The sequence below is a fragment of the Mercenaria mercenaria genome, unplaced genomic scaffold, assembly GCF_021730395.1.
Source record: "Mercenaria mercenaria strain notata unplaced genomic scaffold, MADL_Memer_1 contig_684, whole genome shotgun sequence".
NCBI lineage: Eukaryota > Metazoa > Mollusca > Bivalvia > Venerida > Veneridae > Mercenaria > Mercenaria mercenaria.
This window is the reverse complement of record NW_026463575.1, coordinates 26,866-45,296: the sequence shown is the minus strand read 5'-3', so window position 1 is coordinate 45,296 and position 18,431 is coordinate 26,866. Positions and strand designations below refer to the sequence as shown.

The 18,431-nt window shown below is 37.0% G+C and overlaps 1 protein-coding gene across 1 annotated transcript in view; it reads right to left on the bottom strand.

The window, feature by feature from the left end:
- The window catches only part of LOC128554722 (uncharacterized), a 32,218-nt gene extending 17,798 nt beyond the window's left edge, over nt 1–14,420 (bottom strand). Inside the window, exons 1-2 of the mRNA XM_053536034.1 lie at nt 13,903–14,420; nt 13,177–13,234 (exon numbers count right to left, since the gene is read on the bottom strand). Of these exons, the coding sequence (XP_053392009.1) occupies nt 13,177–13,234; nt 13,903–14,418 (574 nt within the window). The 5' untranslated portion in view covers nt 14,419–14,420. The remainder of the gene's footprint in view (nt 1–13,176; nt 13,235–13,902) is intronic.
- Nucleotides 14,421–18,431: the final 4,011 nt, after the last annotated feature.

Below are 18,431 nucleotides of genomic sequence, written 5' to 3'. Positions count from 1 at the left end.
CACGAAATTGCTAACGAACGGACAGACAGACAAACGGACACCGGCGCCATAACATAATACGTCCCTTCAGGCGTATAAAAATGCACATTTTCACCTTGTGACACGCCTTGCTCATATAGTATTTGATATAGATTCATGAAACCTTGCATGAGTCTTAATCATGATATGAACTTATGCACCTCCTATTTTTCGTCTGGCTCTGCCCCCTATTTTTAGAGTTATGGCCCCTGAAATAGTCAAAAATGCACATTTTCACCTTGTGACACACCTGACACAACAAGAGCTGTCGGATGACAGCGCGCTGGACTATTCGAAGAATTGATTGAAGAATGGGGTCAAAATATTTCCATAGATTTTCAGACAAAAGAAAAAAATGGATTAAACAAAAAATGTTCCTGTATTTGTGGATTTCGATTAGTCTTGCACTAAATGGCAATGTGTGACCATGATGGCAAATATAATAGGGTTATTATAACGGTAGCTTGATCTGGGATGCTGTATTCGGCTCGAGTGAATTTTGCCACAATGGATCTCACGAGGCGCGCAAGCGCCTAGTGTGATCCAACCTGGCAAAATCCACGAGAGCCGAATACAAAGTCCCAGATCTTATAAGCTACTGTTATAATGACCCTTTTATTATATACCTTTACTACTTTGATTCTTGTTTTGTTCTTGAACGAAATCCTCAATGTTTATCGATATTAAATGGAACTTACTGAAGTTTTTATGTGCGCTATTTATAGAAATTTGTCGGGTCATGCATATTAATGAAAATAGTCCGGCAGCCTACAATACGGAAGGTACAATACGAAATTTAAAAGGTACAATACGGAATTTTTGTCTGTCTGTTCATATTTGTGAAATACAAGCCGTTTTTTTACAGAATTTATATAGGTATATAATAAGTTAAGTTATATGTTAGGCAAAATATGGACTTGTATGAAAAATTTAACTAATTTCCAAGTCCAAAAAGGGTCATAGTTCAGTCAAAATAGTTGACAGAGTTATGTACACTTGCCTACAGATGGAAATCATATTGATATACTAGTGTTAAAAGTTTCAAAGCCACAGTTCATATAGTTTTGACAAAAAATTTCAAAGTCCAAAAAGGGACATAATTCTTCCAAAATAGTTGTCAGAGTTATGTACTCTTGCCTACAGATGTAAATCATAATGATAAACAAGTGTTAAAAGTTTAAAAGCCATATGTCAAATAGTCTTGACAAAACATGGACATATACGAAAACAGAACCAATTTCCAAGTTCAAAAAGGGCCATAATTCAGCCAAAAAAGACGACAGAGTTATGTACTCTTGCCTATTGATAGAGACTATAATACTGAACAAGATATAAAAGTTTCAAAGCCATATGTCAAACACTTTACACAAAATATAAACTGGTACGAAAAACTTAACCAAGATTTCTAAGTCAGAAGGGGCCATAATTCAGCCAAAGTGCTTGATGGAGTTATGTACTCTTGCCTACAACTGGACATGGTGATGGTAAACAAGTGTTGAAAGTTTCAAAGCTTTATCTCAAAAGACTTTGTCAAAATGTAGACTGGTACGAAAAAAATTAACCAAGATTTCTAAGTCAAAAAGGGGCAATAATTCAACCAAAATGCTTGATGGAGTTATGTTCTCTTGCCTATAACTGGACATGGTGATGGTAAACAAGTGTTGAAAGTTTCAAAGCTTTATATCAAAAGACTTTGTCAAAATATGAACTGGTACGAAAAACTTAACCAAGATTTCTAAGTCAAAAGGGGCCATAATTCAGTCAAAATGCTTGACAGAGTTATGTACTCTTGCCTATAACTGGACATGGTGATGGTAAACAAGTGTTGAAAGTTTCAAAGCTTTATCTCAAAAGACTTTCTCAAAATGTGGACTGGTAGGAAAAACTTAACCAGGGTGTGACGCCGACACCGTGGTGAGTAGGATAGCTCTACTTATTCTTCGATTAGTCAGGCTAAAAAGTATTTGATATAGATTCATGAAACCTTGCACGAGTCTTAATCATGATATGAACTTGCGCATCTCCTATTTTTAATCTGGGTCTGCACCCTATTTCTAGAGTTATGGCTCATAAAATAGTCAAAAATGCACATTTTCACCTTGTGACATGCCTAGCTCAAGAAGTATTTGATATAAATTGATGAAACCTTGCATGAATCTTTATCATGATATGAACTTGCGCACCTACTATTTTTCATCTTGGTCTGCCCCTATTTCCAGACTTATGGCCCCTAAAATAGTAAAAAACCTAATTATGTGCCTCAATCAGGAAGTATTTAATATAAATTCATGAAACCTTGCTTGAGTCTTTATCATAATGTGACCTTGCACACTTGGCATTCTTCTTGAGAATTTTAGCGTTTATTACAGAGTTATGGCCCTTGAAATAGCCAAAATAGTGGATTTTTTGTTTGTGATGCTCATAGCTCAAAAAGTATATGGTATAGAATAATGAATCCTTTTCATAATTTTTTTTGAGGCTATACCCCATTAAGACTGCAAACATTTGAATTATTTCCCCTTATTTGTGACAAATGTTCCAGTGGGGGGGGGGGGGGGGGGGGGGGGGGGGGGGGCACACCCTGTGTCCTACAGACACATTCTAGTTTTTTTACTAAGTCATGGGCCATGCATTAAACTCGGGTCCGGCTGAGTGATATCTCTAACAAGATCACAGGTGCACAACTTCACACATTGATTTACATTACTGTAACATTTCATAACCCTGGGTCAAATACTTTTTGAGATACATGCAACACAAACTTAGGCCCTTTTAATGCATATTTTTGACTAAGTCAAGGGCACTAGTTCTTGTCTGGCTGTGTGAGATCAAATTAATACACCAGGTGCACAACTTCCTGTGCTGAACAACAATCCTGTGAGGTTTGATGACTCTAGGTCAAATACTTTTTGAGATATGCACAACACAATCTGGACAGACAAGACAGATAGGCAGACAGACAGACAGACGGATGTTCTTATGAAAAGACCTTGAGTATTTCTTTTGTTATAAAGTACCCAAAAAGCAACAGAAAGTACCCAATAAGCAGTACAGAATCAGCAGAACCTATTGTCTTCAGTTCCTGACAAATGTTCTCTCATTTGCTTGAACAGACTGGCAGAAGAATGGACAAAGGCAACTCTTAAGTACACCCCACTCACCATCCCCCCATCCCACACAAATAAAGAGAGAGGGGGCACAAAAATTTATATGTTTATATACCTCTTCAATAAAAAACATTAAAGATTTTAATGAAATAATTTGATAAAGCTTTAATCTGCCACCTAATATATACAAGGTAATATGGACAGATATCGTGACCTGGTTCAAACCAGTGCTGCCCTACCATAGATAATAGTTTAAAAATTATTAAACATAAAAATTTTATAAGCTTTTCCATCATTCAATTCAAGCATTAAGCTCTAAGCTTATGAAAGCCCAACTTATAAGAAGCTTAAAGAAACAACACAATGTATGTGCAAGCTACAGTTAAAAATGCCAGCCATAGCTGTATTAAAATTAAAGATTTGGTAATAAAGGGACAATTCATATAAATTAAAGCAGAGCTTAACTCCAGGAACTATGTTATATTAAGACACTTTAACAGTTCAAATGGTCTTAATTAGCTACTAATAAAATAGATCTGATATCCTCTTCCATTCTGACAAAGTTTAAACTTTATCCTTTTTTCTTTTTCAATAGTCATAAAGCACAAACATGCTAATGAAATGTAGCATGTAGCATAAAACATCTGTATGTCTGTACTCACTTTTAAAATGCATTCTGTGGAAAAAAACAACAACAGAAAAGTCTTCAAAAAATGTACTATAGCCATAGGCTGTGACTTAATTAATCTTTGCCAGTAACTGGAATAACATGTTATAGTCATCATTTGTATTTTATGTTGAAAACACTTGGAAGCACTTATAACTGAGCAGTTTTCAATCCCCTATTATAATAACTTTTTGGTTTATTTTTATTTTTGAATAAAATTTTGTATATTTTTTATCAAGTACATATATAATGTAATATATTATAATATTATTCAAATTTCACGGTTCATATTGTTCATGAACTTTGAAAATTACCATCCAGCAAATTGCACAAGAAAATTGCGAAACGGCGAGAAACACAATTATTGTAAATGGTCATGTTATTCCGTTACAAAAATATATAACCAAAAAACACCAAATGGGATGGATTTCTGTTCTACAAAGGGGAATGGCTGTCAAACTTATCAACTCTGGACACCCGGACTCACAGGTAAGTTTCAATTTGAATGTGTGAACTCATATAAGACTTTTATCATAATTAAACTGATTTCATAATGTTAATAAATCAAGTGTCACCCTAAATTAATATTATCACAAATTGTTATGAAGCGTGTATCTGTTTATTCTGCAGGTTGTAAGATGAACGGGAGTACATCGCAATTCCATCAGAGTGCAGATAGTAATGTACAGGCGGCGTAGATAACCTTCCTCGCCAGAAATGTGGATGAGTTACATGTGACGTATAGGACCAGCAGATGGTATTGCTCCACATTCTGCTGAGAGAAGACGCACCAGCTAGAGAAACACACAGAACTCATGGGTGCTTGATATCTTTGAGGACCTTATGGGGACGGCTTTTGGCATCATGCGTAGTAGGCGACCATATAAGGGCACTGTCCTAAAGCAGAGACACATTGGTCCCAGAGAGACCAATGGGCGCAGTGTCATCATCGAGTCATGCAAGCAGAATGTGCATAATTATGTTCTTTTCACAGATGAAAAGAAGTTTCATTTATTTGGTAACGATGGTCGTACACCAGTATATCATGACAGGGGAGGTTTACAGAGGGGGATCAGCTATGGTTTGAGCGGGGTGTCCATACACCACAAGACAAACCTACTCATCAACTGCAATTTGAACGTGTCAGAATGAAATAATCCAACCAGAGGTATTGCCCATGATGTGAAACAACTGTGGTATGAGGTTTGTTCAGGACAGGCTGCTGCGCTCCCTGTCACACTGCAAGAGCTACATTTACGTTGCTGCATAATAATAACGTAAACGTATCTGATGGCCATCCAAGTCCCCTGACTTGAATATTAAAGACTAGATGCCCACGGGTAACATGTCGAGCCCGCCAGCTGTCAAAAGGATTGGGAGTTGCAGTCATGACACTCCTTGTCTCATTGAGGCAAACATTTATGCCAAATAAAAAAGAGATTGCAAAAAGTTACAATATAAGTTATTCAAAGTAACAACAAAGGGACGTAAATCTAAAAAAAAAATTCTAAGTCCACACAAAAATCGTCACCAGTTGGGATAGGTCAAAATAGACCTGAAAATTGGATGTAACATGCATGTTGTACTACAGGAAAGTGGTCTTGATTTTTCCCTACCACCAGTAATAAAAAAGTTACGAATATAAGCTATTTATAGTAACAACAAAGGGAAGTAATTCTAGGATTCTGCGCATGACACTCCGTCTCATGATGATGAACAATTGTGCCAAGTTACATCAAAATCCGTCTATGCGGCAAAAAGAAATGCTCCAGACAAAGTCATTCTTGTATCTGACTTTTGACCTCTTAAGTGTGACCTTGACCTTAGACCTAGGGACCTGGTTCTTGTGCACGACACTCCGTCTCATAGTGGTAAACATGTGTTCCAAGTAACATCAAAATCCCTCCATGCATGAAGAAGAGATGCTCAGGGCAAAGCTGTCATTCTTGTATCCTTTGACCGCTAAGTGTGACCTTGACCTTAGACCTAGGAACCTGGTACTTGCGCATGACACTCCGTCTCATGATGGTGAAAAATTGTGCCAAGTTACATCAAAATCCCTCCAAGCATGAAGAAGAAATGCTCCGGACAAAGTCATTTTTGAATTTGACCTTTGGGGTTTGTGCATGACACTCCGTCTCACTGAGGTTAACATTCACGCCAAATATAAACAAGATTGCTCCATGCAGGTCAAACAAACAAATCCGGACGCACGGACGCATGCACATACACCGAACAACAATTTGGACAACTATGTCTTTGCTTCCGCAAGCGGGCACGACAAAAACCTTTGGGAGGAACTCAATCGGTGGGTAAAAAGATGTCACGTGCCACAGACCCATCCTCAGATGAGAGCAAGGCTTGTACAGGAATGGACCAACATTCTCCAAAATTACACACATAACACGAAACGTCAATGCAGCGACGTTGCCTAGCTATCATAAACGCCCAATGAGGGCATACAAGTTTAATTAGCCAACTGTAAAACAGTGTGATTAGAGAAGGAGCAGATTTTGTAAATTTGCACTTTAACGCAACACTGAAATAAGTGCTGTTGTTTTCTAAATTTTGATTATTATGCGATGAAATATATTTAAATATTATCAATCACTTCTTAACTACGTTTGTTGAAAATTTCAACAACATCTACTCAATAGATAATGAGACAGGGGTATTTGTGTAACTTTACAGTTATAAGTGCCTCCAAGTATAGATATTCTTCCACACCATCACTGAATTACAGTTACATACTCACTGTATGGTAACTACAACGGTAGCCGTGTGTTTGGATTTGTCCAATATGGCCGCTCAAAGCAAAAAACAACGGAAGGTCATGTAAATTCTTACAGATATTTAATACGTCTTGCTACGTTTTGTTACCAAAATCTGTTCACTAACACTGGTAATGTCCAAAGAAGTAATCGCCGGACTGACATGGTGATCAGAATCGTATTTAGCAAAAATATATCTGATAAACTCATGGAAATTGTTCATTTTTGCGTCAGATGTTCCAAAATTTCATTTTTATTATCTATAAAATCAAACTATTTGGACTAAATGGATGTAAATGTACTATATGATAATCTCTAGTATAAGTATGCATAATCTGTGATATGTATGTAGCACCTAAGCTTCAAAAGGCCTCTAAACGTATAGTGTCGTGAAAACATGAATGTAACAGTTTGGATAACAAGTGTACACCGGTTTGGATGACTTAATCTCTTTGGATGTTTGCGGTTTGGATTAACACTTTTAACTGCTAATTTTAAATGAATTTTGTTTCTAAGTATTATAATTTCTTTTCTCAAGCGTAGCAGTGAATTTTTCCAATCTAAAACACCAGTGGGAGGGGAATGGCCACGAAAAGCAATGATCAGCATCATTAATCTTTGTAGGAAATTCAAACACAGGCCTATTACTAAGTAAAATAGGCAAGTGCAAGAATACTATTGTTGATTATGCATGATTGTTAGTTCAAAGGGTCACATTAAAAGGTTTGTTTCCTGTCTCCCAATCGCACATTTCAAAACAGAGCTTTTAAAAGGAAATGATTCACTAGCTTGTTTAATTATATACTGACTTCTGTTCTAATTTCACAACTGTTTATATACATTTCAATGAAAAAGGGCAAATATCAAGTATAACAGTCGACTATTCAAATGCCATGTCACAAAAAAAAAATAACTGAATGAATCAATGACATAATCAAGTACAAAAGGGCCAAGAACTTTGGTAAGACGTATGTTTTAGTCATAGAAATTTCCCCTCTTAGGATGCTAAATAACACTTAGATACCTGCTTACATATATGAACTTAACCATAACTTGCTAAGTCAAGTCAAAATAGCGATATATATTTGTTTTGAAAAAGCAAGAGAATCAATCTTTCAGCCTGTGCATTGCATGTCGGTTAATTAGAGTGAACAGGTATTTGAAGCATCATTTCATTCTTAAAAGTGGTATGTGAGGTACCTGCTTACATACCAAAGCTACAGCAGTATTTGTTAGCTCAATGAAGCGGCATAACTCTGCAATGAAGTTAAAGTCAGACTTGCAGAACCTTACTTTGCATGTTTGATCCTCCTAACTATTGATTAATGAGATACCTGCGTACGTACAAAAAAGTACAAAATTCAATTTAGTGAATCGGGAAAAGAGTCATACATTTGTAAAAAAAAGCAAACTAGAATTATGGAACATGTGTATTGCATGTCAGATCATCACATTGAACAACTAGATAAAATAAATTCCCAGTAGTCATTACTGATATATCATCTTAGAAATAATTAACAAAGAGTATGCGGAAGTCGACGAACGGATGCGTGCAATAGCCCTTCGTATTCTTCAAGTAGTCTATGCAAATCATCTTTTGGAATAGTGAAATAGCTAATGTGCACAGAGGTTGCATTTAAGTTGGTAGATAAAGGGGCAAACAAACGTTTTTGTTTATTTTGGGCCTATTTTCTAAGCAGGTACTAATTCCACTTCTAAACAAGCAATTGTCAAATATGATAAACAAATGAACACTTATTGTAAAAGAATTCAAATCAAATCATCCTCGAGACGGTAGATGGAACCCAAGCTTTCAGAAACAAACGACTTGGATATATAACCAGCCTGGCACTCAAACATTCTTACGCTGCTGTTTTTAGAACTCATTTAACCTACCTATCAGGATATATAGTGATTTATTTAGAAACTATTCCATGAAATAAATTCGTTATTCAATGTAACACATTTTTATGCACCAATACCAAAAAATAATTACTCTAGGTACAATGTTAAGTTCGAATCGTTTATACATATCTTAGATATTTAGTTTTATGACCTTCAGTTTATTTCTTTCCATAGATTTTTTTAGTCTATATGCAATCCATACACAAGATTACCTCTTATATCACACTAATGAACGAAGGAGATAGATGTGGCTGTATATGATTTTATCAACTTTGATCCCGATTTTTTCGTGCAGGAATGTGAATTAAGTTGCTATCCAAACCGGTGCATATACTAAATCCAAACCGTTAACTGCTTTTCAATTACTTGTATCCAAACCGTTACACACTTGATACATATGATTGACTTACGATGGTATTTTTCGCAAAAATACTACATTTTCAGTTCACAGATCGATGACAAGATATGTCAGAAATGTTTCTTCTTTCTTTTTAACTGATTTGTCTGATGATACAATTGCAAGAGTTCTGATAAGATCATTTAAAAGTTTCGTTTTCGCTTCTTGATTCCCATAATCTGTATGCTTTTATCACTTAGCAATTAAAACTGGAATAATCTGATCTTTTTATATCGAATAACTTAAACCTTAGAATGAAAACTGAATACCTAATAAATCTTTTTGTAAAAATATGTATTTAATCGTAGAAAACATCAAAACTTACGTGATATTTTTGACATTTTTTGCTCGGGAGAGGCCATATTGGACAGATCCAAACACACGGCTACTGGTGTAGATACCATACAGTGATACTATATTATGTAGAGTTTTTCTTAATGCATTAGTTCTATATACATGTATATGTTATGATCAAGTGAAAAATGATATACTGTGAAATTATTTTTATTCGCGTAGGACGAATTTTCGTGTATTTCGCGCTAGGACCGATGCGCGAATTTAAGACCGCGCTATTATTATTTTTTTATTATATTTTCCCTTTCTAAAATTGAAAATGCGCGAATTTAAGCCCGCGCGAAACAGTCCTTCTTCATGCTTGCGCGAAATTTCATGCCAGCGAATTTAAATGATCTCACAGTACCCTGTACCTACCTGATTTGTTATAAATCGTTTCCTAAATACCACTAAACATTGGCTAAAGGTGTAAATAGGCAAATTTCAAATTCAAACTGAACACTTCATGACTTACAGTATTACTGTTGCAGTATATTGATGCACCTCAAAATATCAGGGTTTTTATATACTTATAAGGTGCAATTTTAAGACTCGCTGTCACAACTATTGTTAGAAACAAATTTCAATGACAATCCCTGAGCATACCAAATTCTAATATGCTTGTCTCTGTTAAAACACGCTTACGCTAGAATGATGTCACGTTAACATACGGTGAAATCAAAGGTTTGTTGTGACCAAGAAAGAGTGCTACTATAATATTATTTTATCCACTGTTTTAGATTAAAGGCATATTAGAATTGAAACAAGAGGGCCATGATGGCCCTATATCGCTCACCTGTTATCATTGAACTTAAGGACAAGTCTTCAAGGTCAAAAGATCATAATAGAAATCAATCAAAAGAATTATGAGAAAATATAGTTGAAATTTTCTTTAAGTAACTTTAAAAACAAGATTTGAAAACTTTTGTAGAGGTCCACTAGGCAATGCTACATGTCAAATATCTAAGCTCTTCTGGTTTATTTTTAGAAAATTTTGAAGATTTTTCTATGTAGAATCAAGTAACCCCATGGGGCAGGGTCAATTTGACCCCAGGGGTCATGATTTGAATAAACTTTGTAAAAGTCTAATAGGCAATGCTACATGTCAAATATCTAAGATCTAGGCCTTCTGGTTTATTTTTAGAATTTTTTTTAAAGATTTTCCTATGTAAAATCAAGTGACCCCTAGGGCGGAGTCAATTTTGACCCCGGGGGACAAGGTTTGAATAAATTTTGTAGAGGACCACTAGGCAATGCTACATGTCATATATCTTGTCTCTAGGCCTTCTAGTTTATTTTTAGAAAATTTTTGAAGATTTTCCTATGTAAAATCAAGTGACCCCTGGGGCCGGGTCAATTTTGACCCAGGGGGTCATGATATGAACAAATTTTGTAGAGGTCCACTAGGTAATGCTACATGTGAAATATCTAAGCTCTAGGCCTTCTGGTTTATTTTTAGAAAACTTTTGAAGATTTTCCAATGTAAAGTCAAGTGACCCCTAGGGCGGGGTCAATTTTGACCCCCGGGTCATAATTTGAACAACTTAAGTAGAGGTCCACTAGGCAATGCTACACGCCAAATATCTAAGCTCTAGGGCTTCTGGTTTTTGAGAAGAAGATTTCTTAAATATTTTCCTATGTAAAATCAAGTGACCCCCTGGGGCGGGGTCAATTTTGACCCCGGGGGCCATGATTTGAACAAATTTTTTAGAGGTTCACTAGGCAATGCTATATGTGAAATATCTAAGCTCTAGGCCTTCTGGTTTATTTTTAGAAAATTTTTGAAGATTTTCCTATGTAAAATCAAGTGACCCCTGGGGCGGGGTCAATTTTGACCCCGGGGTCAAGATTTGAACAACTTTAGTAGAGGTCCACTAGGCAATGCTACATGTCAAATATCTAAGCTCTAAAGCTTCTGGTTTTTGAGAAGAAGATTTTTTAAGATTTTCTTATGTAAAATCAAGTGACCCCTGGGGCGGGGTCAATTTTGACCCCGGGGTCATGATTTGAACAAACTTGGTAGAGGTCCACTAGGCAATGCTTCACACCAAATATCTAAGCTCTAGGGCTTCTGGTTTTTGAGAAGAAGATTTTTAAAGTTTTTCCTTTCGGTTGCCATGGCAACCAGTGTTCTGCATGGAATATAATTCTTTGAACAATTTTGAAAGGGGGCCATCCAAGGAACATCCCTATGAAGTTTCATCAAAATTGGCCTGTTGGTTTAGGAGAAGATGTTGTTTAAAGGAAAGTGTGGACGGACGGATGGACGGACGGACGCCGGACGATCACAATACCTCATCCTGAGCACTTTGTGCTCAGGTGAGCTAATAATTTATAACACAAGAGCTGTCACTAATGGTGACAAATGCCCCCACAGCACCTTGACCTTTGACCTGGTGACCCCAAAGTCAGTAGGGGTGGTGTACTCAATAAGTACTATCAGCATGTGAAGTTTGAAGGTCCTGGGTGAAGTGGTTCGCGAGTAAAGTGCCTTCATGCAAAAAGTTAACGTTGGCCCCTGTGACCTTGACCTGTGTCCTGGTGACCCCAAAGTCAGTAGGGTTGGTGTACTCATAAAGTACTATCAGCATGTAAAGTTTGAAGGTCCTGGGTGCAGTGGTTCGCGAGTAAAGTGCCTTCATGCAAAAAGTTAACGTTGGCCCCTGTGACCTTGACCTTTGATCTGGTGACCCCAAAGTCAGTTGGGGTGGTGTACTCAATAAGTACTATCAGCATGTGAAGTTTGAAGGTCCTGGGTGCAGTGGTTCGCGAGTAAAGTGCCTTCATGCAAAAAGTTAACATTGGCCCCTGTGACCTTGACCTTTGACCTGGTGACCCCAAAGTCAGTAGGGTTGGTGTACTCATAAAGTACTATCAGCATGTAAAGTTTGAAGGTCCTGGGTGCAGTGGTTCGCGAGTAAAGTGCCTTGATGCAAAAAGTTAACATTGGCCCCTGTGACCTTGACCTTTGACCTGGTGACCCCAAAGTCAGTTGGGGTGGTGTACTCAATAAGTACTATCAGCATGTGAAGTTTGAAGGTCTTGGGTGCAGTGGTTCGCGAGTAAAGTGCCTTCATGCAAAAAGTTAACATTGGCCCCTGTGACCTTGACCTTTGATCTGGTGACCCCAAAGTCAGTAGGGGTGGTGTACTCAATAAGTACTATGAGCATGTGAAGTTTGAAGGTCATGGGTGAAGTGGTTCGCGAGTAAAATGTCTTCATGCAAAAAGTTAACGTTGGCCCCTGTGACCTTGACCTTTGACCTGGTGACCCCAAAGTCAGTAGGGGTGGTGTACTCAATAAGTACTATCAGCACGTGAAGTTTGAAGGTCCTGGGTGTAGTGGTTCGCGAGTAAAGTGCCTTCATGCAAAAAGTTAACGTTGGCCCCTGTGACCTTGACCTTTGACCTGGTGACCCCAAAGTCAGAAGGGGTGGTGTACTCAATAAGTACTATCAGCATGTGAAGTTTGAAGGTCCTGGGTGCAGTGGTTCGCGAGTAAAGTGCCTTCATGCAAAAAGTTAACGTTGGCCCCTGTGACCTTGACCTTTGACCTGGTGACCCCAAAGTCAGTAGGGGTGGTGTACTCAATAAGTACTATCAGCATGTGAAGTTTGAAGGTCCTGGGTGCAGTGGTTCGCGAGTAAAGTGCCTTCATGCAAAAAGTTAACGTTGTGACTAACAAACGAACGAACTAACGGACGGACAGTTGAAAACTAATATGCCTCCCTTCGGGGGCATAAAAACCGTGTTTTAGCTCTATACACTCGAGCGGTAATACATGGTACAAATAATTTCACTTGGGCTGCGCCTTCATGAAAATATTACGCCCGACGTATAACCCCTTATCCTGCATAAATAGTGTTAAAGCACTCTTTTGCTATAAATTATTTCTTAAATCAAGTATCATCAGCAAGAGTATGCCTGAAAATTTAAAGATTGTAAGCAAAAGAAGAGAAGTTTTTTTATTTTTACATACCATCCTGAGAAACAATTGTCAGGCCAATACTGGTCAAGTTTTCATCAACGCGTCTGGCCTGAAATAAATTAAACAAGGAGCTGCTTCAATAAATGCTTGATGCCCCCAGTGGCATCCTTGTCGATAGATTTTGCACCTAAGTCCAAAATGAGGTCACGGTCAAGGTCAAACTGAGGTCAGGTGATGTCTGAAGATGAGGAATGGTCACAGGTTACTCTGCATTAGTATCAAGCCATTCTAGTAAGGGGTATTGATGCTAGACGAAATGGTCCCATTTGATTAACCTCATACGGATGGACAGGACAATCACTATATGCCTCCCGCATCAGTAGATGCTGGGGACATAAAAATAACATTTTAAACATTAAATTATATTTATCTGAATGAAAGTGTGGGGTATTTTCCAGGCAAAAACAATGAGACTGAATGAATGGATGAACACACAAATTAATAACTATATGACCTTATGCTCTCCCCTCAATTTTTGAGACAGTATAAAACTTAGAATATTAACTTCTCTAAGTACCCATTCAGGCAAACAGGGGAATCAAAACCAGCCTCTACAACTTAAGACAGCTCCTCACCATCATACAATATACATTACTATTGCAAGGCTCAATCTATCAGCACTTGACTGGAAACTGATTCAAATCTAAAAGTAAAAGCTCACTGGCCTTTATGATCAACCCATCACTTACACATTTGAAAGTGAAAGTACAAACTTACCTTCAAGTCAGTTTGATCTAAAGAAAGGCAAAGCTGGTCCCTACTGGGAGCTTGATATTCAGGGACATCTTCTGTTCCAGTATGTGTTACGCCACACATACTTTCATTTTCTTCTCTAATAGCGACAGTCAACGGAAAACTCCGAATGCTTATAAAGCCAGTTCTACCTGGATGTATTTCCTGGTATCTGCTTACTTCTGTATGGTCATGTTCAAGTCTTGAAAGCTCTCCAAAATCTGGAGGTGTGTGAAAGCTGTCCCTGAATTCCTCATCATCTCTAGAGTGAGAAGAATTTGTATCCGCCTGTCTAATGGCAACACCTAAATCATGGAGTGAATCTAAACCGTGTGCTCTGCCGATGCCAGGCAAGTACTGTTCAGGTTGTCCTTGATTGAACACAATGACATTGTGTGTTTGATACCCGATTGCACTTTCTGTCCGAGGGACAAAGTCAAATGCAACTAAAACAAAGACAACCTTTATACTGTCCACAAGATTGTCTACAACCGACCTCATTTCAACACCTGAAAGTTTAGTTATACATGTACTACGGTCATCTTTAGAAATATCTTTTTCTGTGTCAATTTCATCAGTTTCAATACTCTTTACAGCAGCCAGGAATCGAGACCTCAACGCGAAACTAGTCTATCTGCTTCTATTTCTATATACACATAGACTAGTTTCACGTTGAGGCCACTCTACTCTTTCATCTTCAAAACAATGTTGTTGTTCAGGACATGCTCTTATGGATGTCAGCATGTTTTCACAATTCATTTTTACCATGTTTTGCATGTTTTAACAACTGTTACAACTCATTCCTAAAAGTTAAACAAGAGGGCCAAGATGGCCCTAGGTCGCTCACCTGAGAAACAATACATAACAGCGTAAACATGTTTGACTTCGGGATTTCATGGAAACAAATATTCTGGCCAATTTTCATTAGAATTAGACCAAAAATGTGGTCTCTTGAGTTTAAACAAGTATTTTATTTGATATGACCTAGTGACCTAGTTTTTGATGTCAGATGACCCATATTCAAATCTGACCTAGATTTCATCAAGGCAATCATTCTGACCAAATTTCATGAAAATCAATTGAAAAGTACAGCTTCTATCACATACACAAGGTTTTTCTTTGATTTGACCTAGTGACCTACTTCTTAATCACAGATGATCCATATTTTAACTCGACCTAGATTTCATCAAGGTTCTCATTCTGACCAAATTTCATGAAGATCAATTGAAAAATATAGCTTCTATCGCATACACAAGGTTTTTCTTTGCTTTGACCTAGTGACCTACTTTTTTTATTCCAGATGACCCATATTCAATCTTGACCTAGATTTCATCAAGGCAATCATTCTGACCAAATTTCAGGAAGATCAATTGAAAAATACAGCCTCTATCACATACAAAAGATTTTTCTTAATTTGACTGGGTGATCTAGTTTTTGACCTTAGATGACCCATATTAAAAGTCAACCTAGATGTCATCCAGACAAACATTCTCATCAAATTTCATGAAGATCTGGTGTAAAATGCAGCCCCTATTGCATACATAAGGTTTTTCTTTGATTTGACCTAGTGACCTAGTTTTTAACCCCAGATGACCCATATTCAAACTTGACCTAGATTTTATCAAGGCAATCGTTCTGACTAAAATTCATGAAGATCAATTGAAAATTACAGCTTCTATTACATACACAAGGTTTTTCTTTGATTTGACCTAGTGACCTATTTTTTTACCCCAGATGACCCATATTCAAACTGATCTAGTTTTCATCAAGGCAATCATTCTGATTAAATTTCATGCAGATTAATTAAAAAATACAGCCTCCATCGCATACACAAGGTTTTTTTTTTATTTGACCTAGTGACCTAGTTTTTGACCCCAGATGACCCATTTTCAAACTTGGCCTAGATTTCATTACGGTTATTATTCTGACCAAATTTCATGAAGATCAGTTGAACAAGCAAATTCGATGAATTGGTGTCCCCCGCCGAAAGGGTTTGTGGTGAGGAATGGCAAAAAAATATATCCGGCAAAAAGTTAAGGATGTTAATAAGAATCAAATAATTTCATTAGTCAAAATCAATTTAAACAGAAAACAAATGTTTAATTAAAGAGTACATAATAAATGTTTGATACTTTCATCCTGACTAAAGAATTTATTTTCAATGGGATATGCTTACTGTAATAAGCTTAGCTTTTAAAATTAAATGCAGTTAACTGAATTGTGAGCTTGAAGTTTAACTGGAACGAAATATTGTCTTTGAGTGGTTTGGCACCAGGTGTTGCTGTTTAACATGTACATTTGAACTTAAAAGAATAGATGTCCTTAAGAGAACACAGGTAAGATATCTTGAACATGAATGAGGGCAAGGTTTGTGCAGTCACAACTTAACATGTTGAAGGTTTGAACATTGTAAAAAAAAAATAACAAGAGGGCCATAATGGCCCTATATCGCTCACCTGTTATCATTGCACTTGAGGACAAGAAGGTCCTCAGTAAAATATCAAAGTCCAAAGGACAGGAACAACAAAGAGAAGAAATTTAACCAAAAAGAAAAAAAAATTCTTACAAGGTATAGATATGTCAAAATACACCTAAAAATTGGAGGTACCATCCATGTTGTACCAGTGAAAAGTGGTCTCGGTTTTTCCCTACGGCCAATAATAAAAAAGTTACTAAAAATAAGCTATTTATAGTAACGTAAAAGGGAAAAAAATAAATATTGTAAGTGAACAAAAGAAGGATCTGCCAAATAAATCTGTTGACATAAATGAAATTTCAGATCAGTATCTTCATTAGTTATGGAGATATACCCATTTTAATTTGAAATAAAGGGAGGTAATTTGACATAAAACCAGTCCATAGTTATCTACCCTGATTGCCGCTGTCCAACTAATAACAATAATGAAATTTCAAATAAGTACTTACTGATATAAATCCATTTTGATTACAATCAGGGGAGGTAATCAGATATAAAATAACTCTGGAACCTATGATTGGATCTGATTTGTCATGGAATCCAAGATTTATTGTTGTTGAAGATATTTTGGAAGTTTGTATCAAATAAAACCATAAATGAAGTCTCTATATGGCTGCAAAAGCCAAAATAGCCAATTTTGGACCTTTAAGGGGCCATAACTCTGGAACCCATGATGGAATCTGGCCACTTGAAGAAAGGAAGCAAGATCTCGTGGTGATACAAGCTGTGTGCAAGTTTGGTTAAAATCAAATCATAAATGAAGCTGCTATTGTGCAGACAAGGTCAAAATAGCTAATTTTGGCCCTTTCAGGGGCCATAACTCTGGAACCCATTGTGGGATCTGGCCGGATCAAGAAAGGAACCAAGACCTTATGGTGACACAAGTTTTGTGCAAGTTTGATTAAATTCAAACCATAAATGAAGCTGCTATTGTGCAGACAAGGTCAAAATACCTAATTTTGGCCCTTTCAGGGGCCATCATTCTGGAACCCATAATGGAATCTCGCCAGTTCAAGAAAGGAACCAAGACTTTATGGTGATACAAGTTGTGTGCAAGTTTGGTTAAATTCAAATCATAAATGACGCTGCTATTGTGCAGACAAGGTCAAAATAGCTAATTCTGGCCCTTTAATGGGCCATAACTCTGGAACCCATAATGGAATCTGGCCAGTTCAAGAAAGGAACCAAGATCTCGTGGTGATACAAGTTGTGTGCCAGTTTGGTAAAAATCAAATCATAAATAAAGCTGCTATTGTGCAGACAAGGTCAAAATAGCTAATTTTGGCCCTTTCAGGGGCCATAACTCTGGAACCCATAATGGGATCTGGCCAGTTCAAGAAAGGAACCGTGACCTTATGGTGATACAAGTTGTGTGCAAGGTTGGTTAAAATAAAATCATAAATGAAACCACTATCGTGCAGACAAGGAATTGTTGACGCACGGACAGACGCACGCACGGACGACGGGTGATCACAAAAGCTCACCTTGTCACTATGTGACAGGTGAGCTAAACAAGAGGGCCATGATGGCCCTATATCGCTCACCTGTTATCATTGCACTTGAGAACAAGAAGGTCCTCAGAAAAAATATCTAAGTCCAAAGGACAGGAACAACAAAAGGAAGAAATTTAACCAAACAGAAAAAAAAATTCTTACAAGGTACAAATATGTCAAGATATGTCAAAATACACCTAAAAATTGGAGGTACCATCCATGTTGTACCACAGAAAAGTGGTCTCGGTTTTTCCCTATGGCCAATAATAAAAAAGTTACTAAAAATAAGCTATTTATAGTAACGTAAAAAGGAAGTAATTAGAAAAAAATATTATTGTAAGCAAACAAAAGAAGGATCTGCCAAATAAATCTGTTGACATAAAAGAAATTTCGGATCAGTATCTTCATTAGTTACGGAGATATAACCATTCTAATTTGAAATAAAGGGAGGTAATTTGACATAAAATCAGTCCATAGTTATCTACCCTGATTGGCTCAGTCCAACTAATGACAATAATGAAATTTCAAATAAGTCCTATAAGTAC